Below are 25195 nucleotides of genomic sequence, written 5' to 3' on the forward strand. Positions count from 1 at the left end.
GGCTTAGAATCCTACTGCCACTAAATATTATCTGGAGTCCTAAAAAGCGAGTGTTAACTTTTTCCACTTACATATTTATTAATCAATTCTAAACTTCTCTCAAAGACTAAAGAGGTTGATTCCATGGTTTAACACAAGACCTGAAGATTCCTTTTCTCAGATGATACATCTTCAGAAACAGGAAGTTTCTGCATGTCATTTTGACTGACTTACATGGTTTTGCAAAGGCTGCCATGGCACTCAGGACTTTTGCTATTGCTGAGCTGCTGGTTTTGAACAGTGCCTACCACCTCTTCAAACAGCATAATCCCAGCACAACTGTCTCATTAACTTGTGAATTAGTTCATTAGCCCATAACAAACAAGCTGTTACATTAGTATTTATTTTGTTCCACAGATGAAAAAACTGACTGGCAAACAACACAAAATTTGGCCTAAGAAAGTCACAAAATGCCACCAAAAATGCCACAAATCTTAAAAAAAAAAAAATTATCAGGTCTTAACAGCTTTTCTTCAAAAAAAGTTGTTTCCTGTTACACATTTTCAAGCGCTTCCTATGGTCTGCCTTCCATCAGTAACTTATAACAAACAGTACCTGGAACATGAAATCATTTGAGCTTGATATTAGCTCCATGCTACCATTTTTGACAGAAGCTACACAACTGCAACACAAGGTAACATAGTAAAGTTAGATTTTCTGCATTTAAGTAACTGTTCAGAATTCTTCCATATAAAACACTTCTATTTTAATTCATAAATGGACAAACCTTGTTTATTAGATGCTCAGTGACCACTTCTCTTAGTCCAGTGTAGAGTTTCTCACCATGTTTATGCAACACCATCGTATAAGCATTTCTATACAGCTCTTCAAAACTGAGACCACTATTGTTCTTACGCTGAATCTCTTGGATTGCATTTTTCAGAAGATCCCAAATGCTGTTCACATATTTCTCATCCATAGTCATCTGTAAAAACAAAACATTACATTACTGTTTAGAACAAGAAAAAAGAATATAGATAACGAGGTAATTGCTCTGCCCCATCTTGTTGATTCCATTATCACAAGATGTCCCAAACTTTATTAAAAGAAAAACAGTATTTATGAAACTAGTACAGATTTCAAGGAATATTTATAAAAATTGTAATTTGTAAAAGTTTAATGGTTTTTCATATCAGAGCTGGAAATCCCCAGAATCCAACTCCAGAGCCTTTGCAGGTGGAAAGGCAGGTAATCGTGGACATGAGTCTCTTCCCTACTCTTCTTCCACAGTGTTAACACTGATAGATATTTAACTCTCATTCCATATTAATACAGTATTTGGCACCTCATAATCTGTACTGCGTAATCTGTTATTCAAATGCTGTAAACTTCAGTAAATACATGAAAAGAAAGAAAAAAGAACGATTCAGAGGAGAGAAACTCTTACAAGAAATAGTCTCAATACAACAGCAAACTTCTATCTAGTACTTAGTGAGAATCATTTCACAGCACTGCTTTACCAATGCAAAGGTGCTTCAGTATATGATGTTTTATAGATAAAGCAGTATCTGGGATTGCAAGTAAGTGTAGCAAAAAAAAATAAATCAGACGTCAGTATTGCTTAAAGTCTGTGATTCAGCCAAGTTTCATCGCCCAAATGAAAAAAAAAACCCGAACACTTTTAAACTGAAGCACTTTAAAAAGCAATGTTTAAAGCTAAGTTTGGTTTAGTTTATACAGAACCAGGAACTGATTTACCATTTTATAGCTAAAGAAAACGGCTGAAGAGAGAAGGGGAAAAAGCTGCTGTTGCCAGAATTACTATGGGAAGTGAAAATATCCCGGAGTCTATCAATACTGTCAAAGTAGCCTTGAAAATAGGAACTGAAAATATTAAAAGAATAAAGAATAACAGTATGACATTATAGAGGAAAATCATGACCAGCTCTAATCTACCTCTCCTCCTTCCACCAAAACACACTAAGTGAACAGGGGAAAGATACGAAGACTAGATTGACTGCATTTGTAATCAAACCTAATTATTTAGCCGAATTTTTTTCATTCCTAGTATATTTTAACATCTGTTTTCAAAATATCATATCAAGTTTTCTAGGCATGATAAATAACAATACAGCTCACAATAAAGATAAGCCATTCACTTCCTTGGAAGGGAATGGGCTTCTGAATAAAATCAAAACAAGACACACCATCTTCTATCCTGCTCATCTTTTGGAGTTTTGGTTAAAAACAAGGCTTTTTATTATAAAAATAATCCTATGGCTACTTTTTCCACTCCTCTGATACCAGATCCACTTGACTACTAAACTCTATGCACCCCAAACTTAAGAAGTGTCATTATATATCAAAAAGCAAAACCAAAATAAAATCACAAACACGTTGAAAAAATTTTAGCTCCCTATCTCCTAAAAGCCAAGCCTCAAAGTAACAGAGGAATGGTGGATGGAATGTCACAGGTCCCTCCACAGTTCTTCCTCATTCTGCTATGCACAGCATTAAAACGTCAGTAATTTTGGTTTTAATTTGCATTTGCTACATTGGTGCTTCTTCAGGGAAGTTATTTTCTACAGCCTTCCTGAACCAGCAATTTTACACGTACTGATAATGAAGGCAACCATTTAGAGTTGCAGACAGCAATCCAAGTAAAAGCTTTTCAGCTTTCCTTTCAAAAAACCAAGGTTTTGTTTTCAAACAAAGCAGAGACTCCCCTTGCTAATCAAAAAACTCTCAGCCAACACAACCTTTTTATCTCAACTGCAACTTAATTGCACACTGTATTCTAAGAAAAGGTATGATCTGTATAAACCAGGCAAATCACTGTGCACCAGTTTGCAGAGGTTTTACAGTGGTCCTGTTTCTGGGTTGGTCACAGTGAACATCTCTGTATGCTACATACAGAGATAAAGCAGCACATCTGATAATTCAGATCCATTCAGCAAAAAGCTAAAAGTAAACTGTTTAATTCTTGTACTCTTAATCCAAATGCTATTAAAAAGATGAAGGAATGATTGCAACATTATTTCCTCACAAGTCCCTGAATACAAACAAGAAAACAGAGCTCTTTGCCACTTAAAAATTGACACACCACGAACTACTCTGAAAGCACAAGAAAGATCCACAGAAGGTAATTTTAAGGAGTACACATCTCCATAGGATAAATACGCAGAAATATATGAAAAAGTATTATAAAATTATCTTATTACCTTTTAGGATTAAGCATTAAAAACTCTGCTTTTCAATGCAGCTTCCTATTCTGCTTCTGACTCAGATTAACATCTGTGAGGTTGTATGGGAACAGGTTTGCTCAGGTTCTAGGGTATCAAGTTAGAAGAGCACTGCCTTCCAAAAAGATCTAGCATAACTAACTTGTTTGTAGCAGTGTTTTCTAACAAAGCAAAGACTCCTAATACTTTAAATAATTCCATTCTACTTGGCAGAAAGTCACTGCAGTAAAGTTTGAGAAAAAATGTATTATTTCCTCTTTGATGCCGAAAAGTTGTTTAGCATTTCAGCAGAAGAGGTCTTCCTGTATTCTCAAGGGTATGCAAGAATTGCAATGACTAAATCTATTCTTGGATTATTTAACTCTTAGGTTTATCTCTTTTCATTCTCATTCCTTAAATCAGGCTTGTAGGCAGATTTAAAATCCAAACAAATAACCGGTAAGTTTTTGATGCTGCTGGAACACTGGCATTTTTCAGAATTCTCTACAAAAGCATCTCTGAAAACAGAACTGCGATCCTAATCCCCCAGTCTGACCCAACAATGAAGATTTATGCAACTCTCTAGATCCCCAGCAACAAAGTCTGTAAGTGATCCACTTCCACAAATACAAGATCAGAGCCCCGATGTTTTCCTGTGTTCATTCCCAGATTTCTTCTAATAGTTATATTTTAGAAGGGAAATCCACAGCTAGAACACAGTTGCCTTGCTTGCATCCTGTATTCTTGCAGATTTAAGCAGAACCCAGACTGCTGCTTCTGCTGGTCTTTGAAAAAACCACACGTTTGGAAAGGCCTTCAGAAGGAAAATCCCAGTAACTTCAGTAGTGTCTACACCCAGATTCACCAAGATAGTTAAGAAGCCAGTATCCAAGCAGAGGAAATGTGTTAATGTACTCGTGCTTATCTGAACATTACCTTTCTTGGGGAACGGGAAAGCAACCAAGTCTGTTATTGGCAGGAGAGAGAGCTGTTTATAAGAAGCCACTGGTTGGAAAACTTCCACACACTGCTGCCCAAATGCTAATGATTCAAAGATGCAACTCGAGCACAAACATCTGAACTCAGAGTGTAGCACAAGTACATCTTGAGGAAATTAGACTAAAATGTCAGTGTACATGAAAGTGCAATCATTTCACAAAAAAGAGACTGCAAAGGACTCAAAAGGTCCTTTATTCCACAGTGCAGGATCAGAGACACTCAAGCCCCTTCCTTTAACAATGTTTGTCTACCACATTAAAATCAAGTCAAATAAACACTGTCAGCAATCTATTGCCATTATCACCTGTAAAGCAGGTAAAGCTGGTAACAGTCCTGAAGAGACTTCTCAGCCTCTCCCTCCTAGAAGCTCGCAGGCACCACCTCTTCTGAGTAACCTGCCAGCATTCAATCGGAACAAGCAAACAGCAATTCTGATTGTTTTCTGATTAACATGTAACTTTATACAAAATGTTATCCGCCCCCTTCTAGTCACGTAGTTCAACCGGAAGTGCAACATCCCATTCCTGGGGGGAAGGAACAACCCCATGCATTAATAATGCCTGCTGGGGCCAAATGGCTGGAGAGCAGATTTGGCAGAAAAGAACCTGAGGCTCTTGGTGGACATCAAGTTGATGACAAACCAATGGGCCCTCGAGGCAAGGAAGATTAATGGTATCCTAGGCTGCATTTGGAAGAGTTGCCAGCAGGCCAAGAGGGGGCACTGCTCAGCACTGTGCTCTACTCAGCACTGAAAAGACACATGTAGAGCACTGTGCCCAGTTCTGGGTTCCCCAGTATAAGAGAGATGTGAACATACTGGAGACAGTCCAGTGAAGGGCCACAAACGACCCTCTAGAGTCAGCCTCTAGAGCAACCCTGCAGGGATCAAACCAGTGTATGTAAAATCCAAAGGAAGGGTGTACTGGAAAGGGAGCAAGCCTGGGCAGTGGTGCCCAGTGACAGGACCAGATACAACGGGCACAAACACAGGAGATTCCTCATGAACATCATGGAAACTTTTTTGTTGAGTGGGTGACCAGGTACTGGCACAGGTTGCCCAGGGAGGCTGCAGAGTCTCCATTCTTGGAGATATTCCAAAGCCATCTGGATACAGTCCTGAGCAATCAGTTCTAGGTGACCCTGCTTGAGCAGCGGGGAGGGAGGACACCATGACCTCATGAAGTGCCTTCCAACCTCAACCCACTGGGTGATCTGGTGATACACATTACAGCTGTAGGCTGAGGAAGCCGGAAAACCAAGGCTTCCTGAGTAAACGTGATCTTTTCAAACTGCCTGTACCAGTCTTCCAATGGAAATGCATTGTAGGATAACAAAGGTGAGCAACAAAATACTTGTGGTCACCAGTAGAACCTGGCATTCGTTCCCTAGCTTATACCAACTACAGTCAAAAAACAACACTAAAACTCCCAGATGCAGGAACATCCAACATACCTGCTGCTGGAAATCCATATTACTTTACAGAGAAATAAATGCTTTGGGGAATAATTTCCATTCTATTTATTTTAACTTTTACAACAGATTCCTCTGAACACAACTTCATTCCATATTCTTGTCAGTTGTTTTATCTTGTCACCATTTTGCCCTTAACACTACAGAGCTTGCTCCTCTTATATAACCATGCTTGAAATGCTGTGAATTGCAAGGAAAAATTACAGGAGTAAGCTGCTAAGAGCCTGCTGAACTCTTGATCGCTTACACCAGATTAAAGTAGCTATTTAGTTTTCTTAACAAGAGGTGGTTAAAAAAGAAGTGAGAAAGAGGTAAATAAACGTCCTACAGAGTGTCAGTAGGAGTATCCACCAGCAACAGCGACACACAAACCAGTACTCTCAAGACTAGTGACCAGACACAGCTTCTCGTCCTTCTTGCAGAAGAAATTTCTAGACAAGTTCCATAAAGTTCCCACAAAGATCTCAGACCAAACAGCCATTGTTAAATCTCAGAAGTTTTAACAGACTGTCAACACACTTGCAGGACATTTTTACTGTTAAAAAGGTTGCAAACACTACTACTCAGTTTTTCTACTGCGTAGCTGCAGAGTGTTTATCACGATTCTACACATCAGCAGGTGAAACACATCAATCTGAAAGTGATTACTGCAGAACAAGGCTTCTCAAAGTTTTCAAAGAAAGCAACCATCTGCCTCATTCCTTTCCATGACATCCTTCACAGGTCTAATACCACGGAGCACTGGGACAAGAACCAACTGAAATTACAGAATACAAGTGTTTATGTTCTCTACCTTGAAGGAAGTGAGTGGATACCAACAATTCAAGTTAGCTAGCAGTGCTGGAAGTAACACTTCCACCTAATAATTGCAACCTATTCTCACTCCCCCATTTCCTATCCCTCAGCAGAAAAAACAAGAAGGGTCCGACAGCTGTCATCTAAAACTGCCACCACAGGGGTGCAGTCCAAGAGGCAAAGGAGATTGTCACCAACAGTCTTCCCTTCCACTGCAAGACAGGATATTCATCAAGATGGTATTAAATAGTCTGTTACACAATAACTCAGTATCCTTAGCCTTTATCCTTCATTCTGGATGAAGTTTGGCTGAGGTTACCCAGAGAAGGGCAAGAGCAGCACATTTCCTGCCTCAGAACCCAATCACTATTTGAATTTTTATAAACCCTTTGAATATTGTTAATTTAAAAGACAAGAATTTACAATGACAGAGATATATTGTCTAGCATTTGCTCCAAGAATATCTCTGGAAAATGGCATATGGAACTACATTTTTTTCAACTACAGAAAAGATAAAATATACTCCTATTAATGTCAAATGGAGAGCTCAATATCCACACTTTTCTGAGTTCTGAAGTTTTCCTCACTATGTAATGATGAGTATCTGGAAGAGGATGCATGGGCTACACACACTCTCCCACCAAAAAAAAAAAAAAAAAAAAATCAACTGATCTCTGAACAACCAAAACCACCACACACAAAGCACAAAGTTCCACAAAGGTCCTCAACAGTGTTATCTGAACAGGTTGACTGTGACACACCAAAAACATGACTGGAAGCTAAGAGAAGGAGCATGAAGAAAGTAAGGGGCACCCTGTCTCACTGCTCTTCTCCTGAATCTGGGCTATTAATCTTAGGACACCTGTCAAGAGTCACAGGGAAATCATAGAAATGTGCTACCAAAACTGTCCTAACAAGTAGGACACCTTTTGCTCCTAGGTGACCTTTAGCAACAATCAAAGATGACAATAGAGTATTATCCACATCTCCTAAGGAGTGTCAGGAAATGTCCATTACACTATTATACTCCCTCAGAGGGTGTGTGCGGTGGGAGGAATTAATGCCTATGGCTTGCTTATGACATCTGCCAGTTGTCATTTACAAGATTAAATACTGACACAATTTTTAATATCTGTGTTTTGTTCTTCACTCTTCCATTGATATTCAAGCATTGCCCTTGTTTGGGTGGACAAATCCTACAATAAACTTATCCAGATTCCTCCTGCAGGGAAGATTCACAGCCTGCACCATGTTCCATTCCAGGCTCAGAAAATGAGCTGAATAACCAGTGCTGAGTGAAATCCTCTAAAGGCCAAGGGAAGAATCAACTCTAGTCTCACCCTCAGAAAGGCTTGAGCCTCTGCAGGCAGGGCTCCACGACAATACTTAACCAGTAATAAAAATGCAGGAACTGCAATACCCCACCTCTCCTTCCCAGGCTTTACTCAGCAGAAGCAAGCAGAACATGCAATTAAATCAAAGAGGAGTCCTCCTCAACTGAAACATCCAAGAGCTTCAGGCGAAACCCGTTCCTTCTCCACTTTGCCTGAATTGGTTCGGCAGCACTGAAAAGCTGTTCTGCCAGCACGGGGCAGATGGGTTAAGTAGCCTAAAAGTGATTGCTCCTTAAGAGAAGGAGTCACCTCCCACACAATGATTGACAGCTTTGGTTTACCTCCAAGGCACTGTCTCAGAGCATGCTAGTCTCTTCACGAAAAAAGTGCTACTTTGGGGTAGAGGCTTGAAGAGGAAAGGGGGTTGGCTGCTTGGTTTTAAGCTTTACAGCAAAATGTAATACGCTCCAAGAACTTCCTTTAATAGTAAATCCCAGGGAAATAGATTTGTTTCTTCTCTCAAAATCTAACATTTGCCTGCATAGTAGCTAGGCCTAACAGGAGTTTCATTACACTACAGCAACATTTAACAGCCTATATGAAAAGTTTAAAACAAGTCTTTAATAGAACATGTAATACTGCAGCAACAGTTTTGACATGTTTAGGCAACTGAACAAAACTAAGGATCAGATACTCATTTATCTTTCATATTTTAGGAACCAATTCAGAAGAATGAGACTAATCTTGAACTGCCAACATACCTCTCTTACTCTATTTCAACTTCCCTTTAACACAGTTTGTTTTTCCCAAATTTTTGCCCTTCCTCATCTTTAGTCCTGCAAATCTATGGAACATAAAATGCTGAAGGAAAGGGGAGAAAATTTAGAAAAACGACTCCTCCCAAACACCTGCTTCATCTGAACTAAGACTATGAACTATGTAAATTTGAGCAGCCATCACTTACCAGATAAACACAAGGCAAAAGATAAATAAAGCTTTTGTTTCATTTCTTTAAAAAAATGCAAAAAACAGAGACACTCTGAAGAGGCAAACAAATAAACTGAAACACATAGTTACACAGTAGTGGTTCTGTGAACAGAGACAACTTTCCTCTTACAGACCTTTACATACTTTCCCAACACTATCCCATACTAATGAGAAACTACAAACTATGTTATACTCCCCAAAAATCAACTTATGAGTTCACTTTGCAATTTATGATGTACAACGTACAAAATCCACCTTCAATCACTCTGTTAATACAGATAAAAAGAACTCTCATTAATACAGACAAAAGCAGAATATTACTTGTCTGAGTGGGCCAATGAAAAATGAATGCTGGCTCACCAATCTCATTTTTCATCCACTTACTGGCATATATAGATTCACCCAGAGCAGTCTTCAAGGTTCTCTATAAAAACTGCATCAGTTGATTAAGTAAAAACTTGGGATAATCAAAGTTGGTACCATCTGCATCTGTGATCACTCACACAAAGCTTAACTCTGTCTCTTCCACACTCATCTGCCTTCTACTTACTTCCCACAAAACCCAATGCTTGAAATAAACATATGCTTAATTCAGCAAGGATTAATGGATGTTGTCCTCCAACAGGACTGGATATTGAGGAAAAGCAAAGAAAACACACCAAAATTAAGTTCTTTTCAACATAAACTTTCTAAGATGCTACTATTTACACTAAAGACTTGATTCTACAGTTGCATGCTTTGCCCAAAGAGGATAGCAGAATAGTGTTTAATTAAAATACAGAAATCCAAGTTTTCATAACATCTTTTTTTTTCCCCCAGCATGTGCAGACAAATCTAAATGCCTTTCAAATATCAAAAGGCATTAGCTGCAAATGAGTAAATCTCCCCTGCCGTGATGCAAGCTTCTGCCCACCTGACATCACATTATGAAACTTGTTTTTAAAAAAATTGTATTTAAAAGAAAACAATTAATTGGTTTTGTTCAAGCTTCTAGAAGAACTGAACTGATAAGAGGCTAAATCTAGGAAATTCTAGCTCAAAAGATAGTTGACACTGATATAGAATGGAAGTGCTTATACAGCCAAAAGAGTGACATTGTCTGTATTATGAACCAAGGCTCTTTCAAAAACATTCAGTGACATTTCTACAGTGCTCATTACTACAGCACCTGAAAATGGAGGACTATAAAACACCTGCAATGAAACAACTCATTACCCAAGAGCACTTCACACTAACAAGGGTAAAGAAGAACTGTCTATACTGCTGTATATATACTATATACTGCTGTATACTGTCTATACTCTTACTTCTTAGGAAACTCAGAGCTGAAGTCCAGATTTAAGTTCACAGTTCACAAACTCTGATCTTTCACTTTTAGCTTTGCAAATTAACAGAAGCATTTTCAGACCTGAAGTAAGTTTTTGACTCATTTTAGTAGATGTACTGTCACCTATGGTGCAAATAATGTGGGGGGAAAAAAAGTGTTTTGTGTCAGGATTCCTTAACTCAAGAAAAACCCATTCTGAATGAAACAGAGGAAGAAATGTAAGGATTTGACAGGAAAGATCTGTTTACTTCCTCTGTCCTATCCAAAAGAATAAAAATTATTATCAATATTTTGAAGACTAATGAGAAGTTCAGAGTCCTCTTGACTCACTTCAGAAGTAGTAATCCTAAAACAACTTTCCTCAAATTAAAGCTACGGAAAAAAAAAATAAAAAGGCTTGTGTAACAGGAGGAAATATGTTCCTGAAAGAAATACAATAGCTTTGTTTCTATGCTAAACAAAGTTGGTGTTAAAAGAAAATATTTGAACCTCATTAGAACAACAGAATATGGAACAAAGAAAAGCTGGATTTCTGGGAGTGAATCATCCCTCTCACATGTCAGTAGGACTCTGGAGGTCTAAAAAGTATGGGGAGGGACAGGTACAGCTCAGCTGTGTATCTGTGGCTGTCAAATAGGCTCTTGGCAAAGGTGAAATGATAAGACAGTGCAAACAATGGCACGAAGTTTTATAAATTACTGGGCATGCCTTTTCCCATTTACAAACAGGGCCAAATCCTAAAAATTTCATTGAAGTCATTTAGCATTCCACTGCAATTAAAGCTTGTAAGAGCCAAGGACAAGCTTTTCAAAACCTGAGAACTGTGTGACTTTGAGCAAACTACACAAAGTATACTTGCCTGCAAATTTCCTCAAAGCAGCTTATTCGAGATAAGAGGCCATGTGCAGGCTCTTACACTGCAGGAGAAGGTGGCTCATTCCTCTTCCACTGGAGTTACTTCCAATTTACTAAGACTTAAGAGCAAAAAGGGAAGTTGTTTGCTTACATATAACCTAACAAGATTTGCTAGCAAAGACTGAAGATCACTGGAAATCTTAAATTTCAATGGGATTTAGGTCCCTGACTCTCTTCACTTCCTTTTACAGCAGTGTGGGACCTCAGCATTGCAGGTAACATGCAGCAGATTGTCTTGACAACAGGTCACTGTCAGCAGAAGCAGCACCTTTATACCCCAGATCATTCCTAACCCTAAACTAATAGAAATACTGTTTTTAACCTAGCCAAAATAGATTAAAACTTTGATTCAGTATGTGGTCATGTGTCGATTTAGTTTTAAGACCATCACCCAACAAACACTATAAAGCAGAACTAAAAAGCCTTAATTTAATAAGGGATTAAATTAATTAGGTTTTTTTGGCACATCTTTTGTATTGATGACTTGTACAATATTAACATTATAATAACCTTAAAAAAAGGTAACAGAGATGCTGCATGCCTCAATCCCAGTTAAGAAGTGTCAAAGGAAAGAGCAATGCTGGTCTGCACATCCATACCTTCTGTGGAGGCACCAAGTCTCCTCAGAGGTATCATTTATCCAAGTGAAAAAATCAATTAGTTCATTAACTTTCCAGCTTTGATGACCTGAATCCAGAAAGCTTCCCTGAACCACAAATAGCCCATTCCTCACCTACTCAACACTGAAGGCAAATCCCACAAGAATCGTTTCTGGGTTTTTTTTCAATTAACCTACAAGTAGCTCAGTATTTTACAATTGTTCAAAAAATCAACACTATTTAAAGAGGAAATCTGTGAAATACACACCAGCTCATACAGATTGTAGACACATTTCCTGTAGTCATTTTGAAACAAGGAACACAATGAATGATGAGGGAGATGAAGGAAGAAAGGGAGATGATGGAGCTGAAGGACCTTGAGAGGTTTTGGGGGCTTGATGATAACTCCTCCTCCATAATAACAGCAGCAGAACAATTCGAGAACTTGCATAGGAATTGAAAGACAAAATTGGATGGTGAACAGAGGCCAACACAGGATGATTCTTTTTTCCCCCCTCAGATTACTTCAGGTAGGAGAAGGAAGATACAATTAATAAATCTCTTACAAATTTACAGATAATCAATACCCCTGTGTCCTGACAATAACCTCTCTCTGGGGAATTTCTGTACCACACGGTGCATACACCATGATCAGATGCACAGATCAGCAGTGCCTGGAAAACTTAAGACTAACACTGAAATGATTGCAAGAGAAAAAAATTCACAGGTATACAGAAAATTAAATTCATGTATATAATATAAAATAATAGGTCCACTCAGATGCTATCAACAGTTTAAAAACAAAAGTAGTGTGGAAGTAAACTGTTTAACAATGATTCTTCACATACAAAATGCAGAGAAACAGACATGCATACTCTATGCTCAGATCACATGTAGTCTAGGAAATTAATGTTATGAATTTATTACATAAGCTTGTCTAATTTTATATCATTCACATGTATAATTTAAGTTATTGCATTAGTTTATATTTATTCTCATTAGCATTAAACAAAAGTTGGCATTTCCACAAATGCACCTCATTCATAACTATAAACCAATAAAGCAAGTTATCTGCTCACATTTTGCATAGTATTATACCTTACTTAAACTACAAGCAAGACAGCTTCAGCTCTCAAGCACTGATTTTATACACAGCTAATTAAAGAATGGAGGCCACTCCACTGCAAACACCATCCAAACATACATGTTTATTACAGTGTTGTCCTCCTTGCAGTACTCAGGTATTAAGTGCACTTTTTACCTTTCCTAAAATGTCAAAAATGTCAATATGAAAGTTCTTTTGTTAAGCCATCTAACAGTATTTACTTATGCTGAGATGCCAGTACTTGTACCCCCAGAAAAGAAACATCAGTAATTAAAAAATTGTACCGGCTTTAGCTGACCTTCAGAAAAATAAAATAATCATGAGATTAAAAGTATGCTTGGCTGTACTGGAGTTTTCTACAATGCTACTTTCCTGCTCTATGTTTCCACAAAACCTGACTCAGAATGAAAAGCATGACCTTACTCCTCAAGAGCTGGTTTTCCACTTGTACAGCTACTAGAAATCAAAGACAACATCCAGTGAACATATGTACAAGGTCAAGAACCTATTTTAGACTGTAACACAATCACTGTGTTTTATGAATGGACTCAATCAAACTATCTTAAGAAAAATCTGTCCCAGTCTATCACAAAATGTTTTCACCACATACAGGGACACTGACACTGCACATCAGTGGTGGTGATGAAAATTTAAAAGCACCTGCACTCAGACCATCTGCCCTACAGATCAAAGCCTAAGACTTCAGAATACCTGTTTGAAATGCTGAAAAATGAGGTCACTTATGCTGTATGTAACTGTCCAGAATAGATTAAAAGGAACATTTTGAAAAATTTTACTCTTCTAGAAAAAAGCCTATTTTTATGTTTCATACTACCATTACAATTATTCATGCAGAATATCAAAAATTCTTCATCAGTTTTATAGCCACTCTCATAAAGTTCTTTTACCTACCACTACCAGGGAAAACTAGTAATTCCTGCTTATTACTATACAAGTAAAATCCTGTGCATTACTATACAAGTCAAGGGATGGAGACACCTAATGAAGCCATTTGAAAAAGCTCAGATTGAATTAGCCAGTATAAAAATCCTAACAGAACACTTTAGCTTTAGCCTTGTCATCCTGTGCAAAATCAAGCAAATTTCAAATACAGCAAGCTTCATCAATGGCACTGCTCCTTCCAGTGCCATGCAGAGGCACTGGCTCAAAACTCTAACAATGATTGCTCAGAATTTAAGACCAATTTAGCAAGGAAAAACAAGAAAATTTGCAACTGAAACCTGAACGTCTACAGAACTGAGGAATGCTAACGAGATTAGGTTAGGCGAAAGCTAAAAGATAATATGTACATTGTGTTACAAAAAAACCAACCAAATAAAAAAACCACTTACAACTAACTACTTAGACTACCCTGGAATGAGTGCTGTCACCTCTTAAAAATTCTAAATATATTATTAGGACATTCAGTTTGCTCACAGCATTTCATGAAAGAAAAAAATAATGTGAAAGCTGGAAGGACTTCATAAGTTTACATGTCCAGTAAATAGCAAGTATTTCCTTATTTTTCTTAATTTGCAACAAAAAAACTTCCTTTGAATAAGACAGTGTTTTAATTTTTTGGTCGTTTTGTTTCTAGTTTTTAAGCCTACCAAAATTTCAGCTGTGAATATGAACTTATGACTGCAAATGCTACATGGGTTAAGCTAAGATGCTCTCGTAAATGTCTGAGACTATAAAGTAATCAAGATTCACAAGCCAAGCATGTAAAACATGGAGTTAACCAGGTGATCTTGCGGCACATGGTATGTTCACATTATTTTAGTCAGAGATGAAAAAACCTGCAGTAAACCACCCCCCAATTCCACTCTTTTCCCACCTTCCATGCCTCCCCATGCTCTCCCCAACACTCAGGCTCCGAGGGTTATAAGCCACAGCAGATCCTCACATACTGCTTACATAACCTGAATGCTTCAAAATTTAACCACACTTCAGTGTTTTTTCTTGGGGTTATCTGCTCTAAGATGCTCAAGATGGACAAAATTTACACCAACTTCTGGATCTGATAGATCTACACATTGCAGGCTGAAGTACAAATTTAACAAACTTCATCTCAATTTGCATCATCAATTCCCCAAGACTCAAAACAAACCACAGAAGCAGTTGGTGCTCCTTGAAAAAAAAAGCCTTCTGCCTACACAAAACTCAGAACAAGTGGCTGTTAGAGCGAGGAGAAAGGAGTGCTGGCAATGAAAAGATGAGTCTTAATATTTGCTCATGGAAGAGCTGGAGTTACTTACTTCTAAGTTTATATAACTTTCCTTGAGGATGTAACATCAATTGATAAACAGTTGAAAGAAACAAAAGGCTGTCTGTCTTTCTGCAGAAGATTGAACAAAATGAGAATTTTCTTAGGCACTAGTATTTCAAATAAAATTAGTCAGTGAAACTTAAATATTTTTTTAAGACTTGTTCTATATTGCAAGTGCATGTGTAGAACCTCTCTAAATGCTGTGAAGAATTCATAATATAACTATGTAACACTAATCCACCAAAATAGTTCTGAGAACTGGCAAAACATTACTTTGTAGCACTGCTGTAGAGAAGAAAGACAGCTCTGCAGGAAAGGAAAATTATGGAAAGCATTCAAAAAACCCCCTCCAACTGTAATGATCAAACCCAATAACCTACACTGGGTCATGCTGGTTTTCAGAAAGATCTGTTCAACCAATCTTATGGTGACACCTGCATTGAGAAAAGAATGAGCTCTTGTAAAAAAGTTCATTCAACAATGCTTAATGTTACTTGTTTTTAAATTTTGAAAATTAATTCCCCAAATGCTTTCTGAATTCTCACAATCTGTTTATTTCTGTAAGAAAGGTGCATTTTTTTTATTATGTATAACTTTTCCATCAAAACACATTTAAGGCTACAGTTTTCCACTGGCTAGCCAGTCACAGCAAAACAGATCAAATATACTTGCAGGAAACATAATTTATACATTCTAGATCTCCCTTATAGAAATCACATCTCTGCAAAAGTTTTAAGTGCAAATCTACCATTTTTGGCACCACTTTTCACAGATCAACTAAAGCATCTTAAAATCAGATTTGCTGCAAATTTGTTTGAGAGCTTTGAAAGTATTCCTGTAGCCAGCAGTAATGGGCTCACTGGGAGTTAAGGAGTGAGAACCAATTTGAGAGCACCTTTAAACCAGGGAATGAAACAACCCCCAATACTTCTTCAAACCAGGTGCAATTAATTCACGTTCTGTAGTTGTATCAAACCTGCATTTTCATATGATGCACATGTATTCAGTAGACTACTGCACTCTTCCAAATAATTTTAAAAACCCAACTTACTAACTACGGTCAACTTACATCATGGACAATTATTTGACATTTCTGAAATTTGGTTATTTTTAGCATCCATATTCTTATCTGTTGCAGCGTGTATGAATTTGTAACAACAAAGTTTGAAGATTGCTTAAGAAAAAGGAACCTTCTGTTTCTCAAAAGTTCTCTTCCACTGCTCCATCTCTGGCTTTAACATCACCCTGAATGCTCTCTGGATAGACCTTATATAAATATGGAACAGCTATATTTTATGGAGGTGTTAAAAGTACCAGAATACTGAAAGTAGCACACTGGAAGTCTTCTACAGTGGTACATAAGGATAACTGCACAAGCTTAACCTCATGAGTTTGCTTTCCTGAATATACAACAAACTCTCTTAGAAATTTATTTCTATTATTCTTCCCAGGTTTGAAATATGCTCAAGTCTGAAGCCTCAGAGAATGTAGCCTCATCTGAACTACTTCTGATGCAAAGTTTATCTTTAAGTCACGATGAACAAGAGAATACAAGAAAGTTCTTTTTAGTTAGACAGTTTATAAACGAGGAAAAGAAATACTTTTTTACTATTGTGAAAAGAAAAACTGGTTAAACATACAGAAAGCCATTTTCCTCAGTTACTTTTGATTACTGTACAACTCACTTCAGCAAAACAGTGTACCCCACGTCATTGCCATTGAGGTACGAAAAAGTCCATCACAGCACATACCAGGAGCTAGCAAATCTTAATGGATACTTGGGATGATAGATAATCTGGCACCAATTACAAGAATAATAAAAAAGAAATCTAGAATGAAACAAATTCCTAAGCATTAAGATCTCCAGGTAGAAGACTGGTGCTTGTCCAGTTTTTTGGTCCATTTCTACTAAATTTTTCTTAAGGTAGAAAAGGCAGTCTTAATCAATATTTGGCAAATTACTATTTCTCCCTTCCTTTGGCTATTATAACACATAATAACAGAAGTATGAAATGCATTATAAAAATGTAAAATATTAAAAAACCGGAACCTACTCGGAGGAAGTTATGTTAATATTGCTATGCTCCAGGAACACAACCACTCCAATTTGGCTATTTCTAGCCTAATATAATAGTAAATAGCTACCTCCATGCAAGAAGCAAACTAATCTGAAACAGGAAGACCTCCTGAGGAAACATGATCAATAAGAAGACAAATTGAAGCAGCCTACAAAATCACCTCTGGAAGCACTCTTAATTGAAAGCTGAAGAGCAGAATCACCACATTTGGGACAAAAGAGTGAGGATCCATAGCTGCTGCATGAGTACTACATTTTCTAAATATAGACTCTACCCCCCACAAAAATGACACAAATAATGCCACTGCAGTCACTAGCACCAAGTTATTTCCTGAACCAAGCTTTACAACCACTTAGGCCTACACAAAATGTGTGTTCAGATTTTTACATCAACTACAGCTGCTGACTTCTGCAATTAAGAAAGGGAAACCCCTCCTAATATCTCAACAAAGTACATGCTTCTTTTCTATAAACACTTTATCAACAGGATTGTCAACAAAATGTCTTAGGTAAAAAAAAAAAGCTATGAGGGAACACCTGGAAAGTTATTATCAACAGATGTCCCCAAACAGTTGTAGGCCTTGACGACTTGTGACTTACTGAGTTATTTTAGGGAGAAGACACTTTGTTTTTCACATTTTAACCTAGATATTCTTTAAGCAACTGAAAAGAAAGACAATACTAGTTAAAATAGTTTAAAAAAAACTTGACAATATTTAACTTTATGTAAGAACAGGGCTCCATTAGAGCATTTCTCACCCCCACAAAACAAATTTCACATACAGAAGAGGTGAAAAATACAAACTTAAGTTTATCCCATTGTTAAGTCTGCCTTTGTTGTCTGACCCATAGCTACATGTTCACAGTTCGAACACATGAATCTGTTTATCAAATTAAAAGACTGCTATCTTTGGCGCAGTTTGTTACAAAACATGCACATTGCTTTTGTCATGGCTTATTTTTGTACAGGTTTTCCTACTAGTTGTTAGTAAAACCGTGGCCACATTGCAGCAAGTCTTCTCCTTTATTTCTATAATCCAATACTGATACTCAGAAAAGGCTTTTTAAAGAAATAAATGAAATCTGGAGATGAAAAAACCTATCATCAGCTAAAATTCCTAATTTCATAGTCCACTTTTTTCTTTTTGCTTTTACCACTAAATGCAACTGTCAATGATTAAAAGTAGAGGAAACTGCTGTAAAGTTGTCTTCTCAGAATATAAAGAACCTTCTAATTTCATCAGCAAGAGATTGGATGAAGCAAATATATTGATATATGCCTTGCCAGTGAAATGAAATAAACAGGTATGTCCAGTTCTTCTATAAAGGCACAGCACATTAGCTCTACACCACTGCCTACTGCATCGAAAAGTTAACACTAAACCCTAAAAGCCAACACTAAGCCTTAAAAGCCAGGGACTCAACTAAGTATCTTCTCTTTAACATATACACCGCTGAACGCACACACACACTCTTCCCTGGCCATCCTCCGGCAGACTGAACCTTTCCTATTCCTCTCGTTCCCCAACGCCATTACTCGTGCTGTAGTTGTTATTCTGTTGTAAGCTTTAATTGAACCGACTGTCAAAACACAGCAGCGTTATGGCACTTTAAATTAATAATGTGGCTCCTTCCCCTCTGTAACTCAAAGGGAAGGCACGCTCACGACTCTACCGAACCTGCAACAAAGTTACCTATGCCTACATGTTTATAGTAACACCTCCTGAACAGCTGGCATTGTGCCACCTAAATTTTATAATCATACTACTTATAGCCTCTTCTACGGAGCGGAGAGAGAAATTCAGCAAGAGGAAACTCTGCAGAAGACATAAATAAACACTTCCCCCCACACCTTCCGGGGCTAACTAATTTTGTTAATGAAGGCGCATAAGCTTCGGTTCCCTCTTTGAGGCCTTTTCCTTGAAAACAAAGAAATCAGCCCCCACTGCCCCCCTCCCCAGTGCCGTGCGCGGATCTTCATAATTGATTTGTTTGACTGATGAGGGAGGCGATAATCGCGGGGACCACTTCCTCCGCCTCCCACTCGCCGTGCAGCACAGAGCACCGCTTCCCTAAGGAGCAGCTCCCGCACGCTCCCCCGCCCCGCACGGCGCAGGGGGTGCCCGAGACCGGCTGACAGCTCCCCCCGCCCCGCTCGCACCCGCGGCCGCCCCTGCCCGCGCCCCGCAGCCCCGGCGCACATCGCGGCCCACAGGGCGCCGGGGCCTGCAGAGGCCGCTCGGCCCGGCCCAGGCCCGGTACTCACGGGGAAGGCGCGGATCCGCATCTTGGTGTCCTTCCGGCTGCCCGTCCCCTTGCTCAGGTTCGACATCTTCGGGCCCGGCGGCGCCTCCGGCGCGGGGCGGCAGAGCCGGGGGACGCGCGGCGGGGCGGCAGACCCGGGAACGCGGCCGGGGGAGGCCGCTGGCGACCTTCGCTGCGAGCGCAGCCCCGGGGGGGCACGGAGGGCGCGGGGGCCGGGCCGACCGGGCCGGGCCAGGCGGGAGAGGCGGCGGCGCGGGCCCCTCGCTCCGCTGGCGGCGCTTCCTTCAGCCTCCGCCGCGATGGCGGACAAACATCGCTCACTGCGCAGGGCCGGGAGCCCCCCCTTCCCTTCTCTTCCTTCCCTTGCTCTCCTTCCCTTCCTTCCCTCCCCTCCCACCGCCCGGCACACTCGGATCCGGCCGCGGTGGGGCGGGGGCGGCGGGAGGGCCGGGGGCGGGGGCGGAGGGGGGCCTCGCCGCTCTCGCGAGGCTTCCGCCACTCTCGCGAGATGTCCCGTCTCCGGCGGGCCGTCACCGCCGCGGCGGGCGGGGAGGGCGCCGCTGATTGGCGGAAGGCAGAGCGGCGCGAGGGGGGCGGGGCCAAGGCGGGCGGGCGGTGCGTCCCGTGAGGGGTTGCGGGTGCCCGGGAGAGTTTCCAGCCCCGGCGGTGCTACAGGATCGCGGAGTCATCCGGGTTGGAAGAGACCTGTAGGATCATCCAGTCCAACCATCCACTCAGCGCTGGCACTGTAATCCCATATCCACTAAACCACATTACCCAGCGTCAGATCCAGACGCCTCTTAAACACCTCCAAGGATGGCGACTCCACCAGCTCCCTGGGCAACCTAGTCCAATGCCTGCTCCATATCCCACTTGTCGGGCTTTGTGGCAGTTGTTTCATTAGGCTTAAAGTGCTGGTTTTGGGGCCATTACAGGGAAGCGCCAGTGGGCCCCGCAGCTGCTGCAGCCCCGCGGGCAAACGGGACACGGCCCCGGCCGGGCAGCACCTGCCCCGTGCCTGGTACCTGGTGTCAACCTGGCACTGCGTTCCTTTTCCTGTTCCTTGCCCTTGGAAGTATCCCGGCTGCCAGGGCTGCCCCTGTGAATCATGTCAGCGGCAGGCGGGTCCTGCCGCCGAGTGCCGTGATGCAAGGCAGGTGTATTCACCGATGCTCCGTGTCTGCACAGTGCCGTGATGCAAGGCAGGCGTATTCACCGATGCTCCGTGTCTGCACAGTGCCGTGATGCAAGGCAGGTGTATTCACCGATGCTCTGTGTCTGCATCGCAGTGCGTGCCTGAGAAATGAGGGTGCCACCTGAGGCAATGCTTACATCTGCCCGGAGTTAAATATAGGTCGTTTAGCAAAGGGCATTTGCTGTAGAAGGGAAGAATGGTTAGAAAATGTCAGATTCTGTAAGTTAGCAGAGAGGCGTCTCAGAAAGTTAGGCTGGTCAGCCAGAAAGAATCTATGTCCCAGATGCCAGGGGACTGACTGAAAAGTTAGTGGGTTTTAAAGCTGAAATGTGTGTCAAAATATGTGTTGCTCAAGATCCCCCAATGGAAGGAGGTGGCGTAGCCAGGAAGAGAATTTCTTTCGGGTGACTCTTGAACTGGACTCTGAATACCAGGGCATTGTGTGATGCACATTTTGCATCCAGCTCCACGTACCTCCATCATTACTGTTTTCCTACAGGTGCCTGTACACTGCACATGTCCGCAGGGCACAGAAGCAGCATTCCTTCTCTGAGCTAGTTTACCTTCTGTAACAGTGATTTCACGAGTTTTGTCTCTTGGAGTTGGTTACAAACACTTCCTATTGGGACTATGCTTGTTCATATACGATGTATTTTTTTAATCTGATCAGAATTAAGTATATACGCCTAGAGTAGGTGTTATGTAAGAGCAACACAATAAACAATGATTGCAACATGACTATGCAACAGGAACCAGTCCTTTTCAAAATTACAGTATAGTCAAAATGCAAATGAAACAAAGATGAGATGAGAAGGGAAAGATTACGAGTTGTTAATAAGAGGAATATGGCTTACACATCGTTTCAATATAATTTCAATGTCATTTCTCCTCCTAAGTACTTCCTTTGCCAAATGAGGACAACCTCTTATGTTTATATGGTTTTTTTCTCATTCCATGACAGTTAAGATAAAGTAATTTGAAAAAGTTTAATTTTGACTCTTGTAAAAATAGTTTCCAGAACAAAGTAAAAGTAAATTTATACTAAAACACAGATTTTTCATTTTTAAAATGTCACAAGAACACTTTTCAACAAATTTGGTGCTCTTTTCAAAACCCAAAACTTTCCCCGCAAACCATTTTTGAGGAACTGGCATTACTTCTTTCAAGAAAGAAGAAAAAGAACAACTTTTACTGTCCCCATTACTGCAGATGTCTCTGGATTAACTTCTCTAATGATTGCTTCTGTGCTTCCTGACACTAGCTTTATGCTTACAGCAGCCCTGGAACCACCAGCCTCTTGCCTTCTCTTCATCTAAGTTGCTTTTAATGCACATTTTTTATCTAAAAGTGGAAGAGTGCTGACTCACCCTCAGACACTGTTCAGGCTGGCACATTTCATTCAACAAAAAATAAAATTATGCTCCTACCAAGTAATCTCAATTCTCATGTCAAATAGCTTTCTTTTACACATGAGTTTGTAGCTACCACACACTAGCGCAAGTGTAATGATAGCTCTAATTTTGTTACTAAAAGCTGAATTTGGAGCCTGAGCCTTCTTTTGGTGCAGATTTGTGACCCAATGTGTCATATCTGCTAACACAGATTCCTCTGTAGTTCCTCCTTTCATGTCTGAAGTCTGTTCTGTGACTGTCCAAGCTAGAGACAATTACCATTTTTTAGTGCAAATTTTCTATTTCCATACATAATGTACAAAATGAGGTTTCACTAAAAGTTATCCTTTGAGCTTACACTGAGAACTAATTGAGATGTTTGTTATGTGCGTATAATGTTATTTCCAAGTGGGTCAAGCCAGAAGGAAGACAGGCAGGTGGAGGAGGACAGATTAGCATAGAAAGAGTGAGGCACCCTATGGCTTACCCGGGTCACCCCAGCTGTGTCCCAAACATCTCATGTCCTTCTGCAGTCCGGCCACAAGGGAAGGGTTCTTGTGCACAAGAGGGTCGCCCCTGTTGGAAAGTTCACAGCTGAGCATTGAGCAGCCTTAAACCCAGCTTACAGCAACCACAACAACATGCACGGCTATGAAGATCCCCAAAATGTACCCTCATGCAGAGAAGAGATCAGCCTTCTCCCAAGCAGTCATTTACAGTTTGCGTGTTTATATTTTCCTGAGGTCCTATCAGTCCTCTGATTTTAGATACTGATGATATCACTAAATGACACTGGACATTGCTTAGGTGCCTGCCAGTCCACACAGAATATCTCCACCTGAATAACACACTACCATCTTGCTGCCAGCAGCAGAAGGATGGCCCTTTGCATTGACCTGTGTATCTTGAAGGTCACAACAAATCTTTAATTACTTAAATACTGGGTTTAGAATCTGATTTATATCTTAACGTATAATCTTAATAATCTGAAAGGCATCAGAAATTTTAGAAGAATGTAAACAGCACATTACATTGGAATCAATCTAAATTTACATTTTTATATATAGACCTTTAAAAGCAGAACATAGCTTGTGTTAACAGAAAAATATTCACTACATACCTGTATGAGTATGATTTTTTAATTTCAAATGGTGACTTTTTGCTTGGTAAGGCTTAATTGTGCTTCACCAAAGCCAGGAACCGAGATTTTATTTTTTTTTAAACAACCATCCTTTCCAAGTAATCCTACATGCATATTCTGAGGTCTTCCTTACATAGGGGTAAGGGATTGAAATACAAAAGTATAAAGGAGAAAAGTATTTCTATCACACAAGGATGCAGAATGACCACATCCTGGTCTGCAGAGTACCTAAATGCCTGACTGCAAACTCAGGGGCAAGCATTTCAGGGCTTGAACTCACTGTAAGGTAAAAAATTAATTAAATAAATAAAATAGCATTTGCTTACGTGGTTGGAAAAACAGTGAGATCCCTCCCTGTAAAGCTCAGATTCAGGGGGAGGGCTTCCCTCCCCTGCTTCTCTTTATTATTTTTCACTTTTTTCTGTAAGTGCCTGCATCACTTTGCACGTGATGGTTGCGTTCAGATTTACATGACAGATACGTGACACAGTAACCGTATATAAGACAGTTCAAGAATCCAATGAATGATTCCGCCAAAAGCAGAATCTTACTCTAAATCACTGAAAGAACAAAAAATGCTCAGGATGAGTAGATAAATATATACTTTTATTGCCTTAATTCCTTCCCTGCAAATCAAAACCTGGTTTGTGTACAAGGTTCCTAGATTTCAGTAGGTAGAGGGACAATAGCTTCCTGTAAAAACTGGATCGATATTCAGAAATATGATTTACCAGGACACTATTACATTTCTCTTTGAAGAAACAGAATAATTTCAAGGCATAGTGTTTCACATTATTTCTATCCACTTGGAGATTTTGTTTTTCTTTCCTGTATGTCCTGGGTGAAGAAAAAGCTTGTTTTTATCTTCCTCAATCACTTCTTCAGAGGAGTTTAGGCAGAGGTATAATTCACTGTAATAAAGCTACCTGCACTTCAGTTGGATCTGTAAGTTTGGAGTTGTTTTTTTTCTTATTTCTTCCTTCTCTGGAAATAACATACAGAGTATTTTATTTGCTTTAAGAAGGAGCACAGTTGGGTTTTATTTTTTGTGTTGTTTGGGGTCTTTTTTGACATGGTAGAGGCAGTAGGGGTGGCTGAGAGGCCTGGGGGTGCAGTGAAAGGCTGTGGAGTGGCAAGACAAGAAGGAAAACAAGCAGCATGAAGTTATTCACTTGATCACTCATGGAAACTTGTTGCTTGGAACATTTGGCTAGGATGTGTTTAAATTTAATTTCTGTTGCATTTAAATGCCACCACAAACACAGTGAATGCTAAAGTATGACAGTCTAAATAGCTCAACAGTTTCAAAATTAAACCAGACTAAATTACTTTCAAATATTTTTGCAAGTAGGAAGAAAAAGAGATGTAGAGGTACTGTCTCAACCCTATTTTCTCTGTTACTGACCTGACTTACAGACAAAACCCTTGCTGGTGGGCACAGCTTAAGCCAGGCTCTCCCTCAGAGCTCTGTGCATCGCTTTCCACGCCATCAGCCCGCCAGGAGCAGGCTCCATCAGCACTTGTTGCACAAGACATGCCTGCAGTGCCGGCGGACTCGCAGTGGACTGTTTACAGCAGAGCGCTGAGGGCGGGCAGAAGGAGATGATGAGGTTGCTGTAATGAGCACATCATGTAGTGGCACATTTCAAAAACAGGTCTAACGAGACAATGTACATTATAACCAAAATTAATGCTGTCCAAACAGCACTGGCTTCCCTTTGAGTACCTGACCCACTTCAAGATCGTTGGAATAATACTGAAGTGTCAGTTCCAGTGCAAACTCCCATCTCTGATGTGGTCTTTGGTGGTGATCTTGCACAATGTGACTGCAAAAGACAGCAGCAAACTGATGGCCTGTAATTCCCCAGCACTGCAGCTTCTGTGATGGCAGCAATTGCTGTAACGACTGTACCATCGGCTGCTTTCACACCCTGCCTGGGTCTCTGTCAAACAGGGACTGCAGCAGCACCGTGGGTGAGTGTCTGTGTTGTCACTGCTACGACTGCTGCAACAGGAGAGGGTGTCCCATCGGGAACAAGCAGGCTCCTGGCTTACAGCCCCATTTTCTGGCCGTGAAACCACTGCTTCACTGTCAAGTGCAGAGTTTAAACAGGCTTTCAGTAGTG

The 25195-nt window shown here is 40.2% G+C and overlaps 1 protein-coding gene across 1 annotated transcript in view; it reads right to left on the bottom strand.

Moving 5' to 3' along the window:
- The window catches only part of CUL3 (cullin 3), a 56209-nt gene extending 36701 nt beyond the window's left edge, over window positions 1–19508 (bottom strand). The window contains exons 1-2 of the mRNA XM_032119457.1: window positions 19344–19508; window positions 767–964 (exon numbers count right to left, since the gene is read on the bottom strand). Of these exons, the coding sequence (XP_031975348.1) occupies window positions 767–964; window positions 19344–19409 (264 nt within the window). The 5' untranslated portion in view covers window positions 19410–19508. The remainder of the gene's footprint in view (window positions 1–766; window positions 965–19343) is intronic.
- Window positions 19509–25195: the final 5687 nt, after the last annotated feature.

The sequence above is a fragment of the Corvus moneduloides genome, chromosome 10, assembly GCF_009650955.1.
Source record: "Corvus moneduloides isolate bCorMon1 chromosome 10, bCorMon1.pri, whole genome shotgun sequence".
Lineage (NCBI taxonomy): Eukaryota > Metazoa > Chordata > Aves > Passeriformes > Corvidae > Corvus > Corvus moneduloides.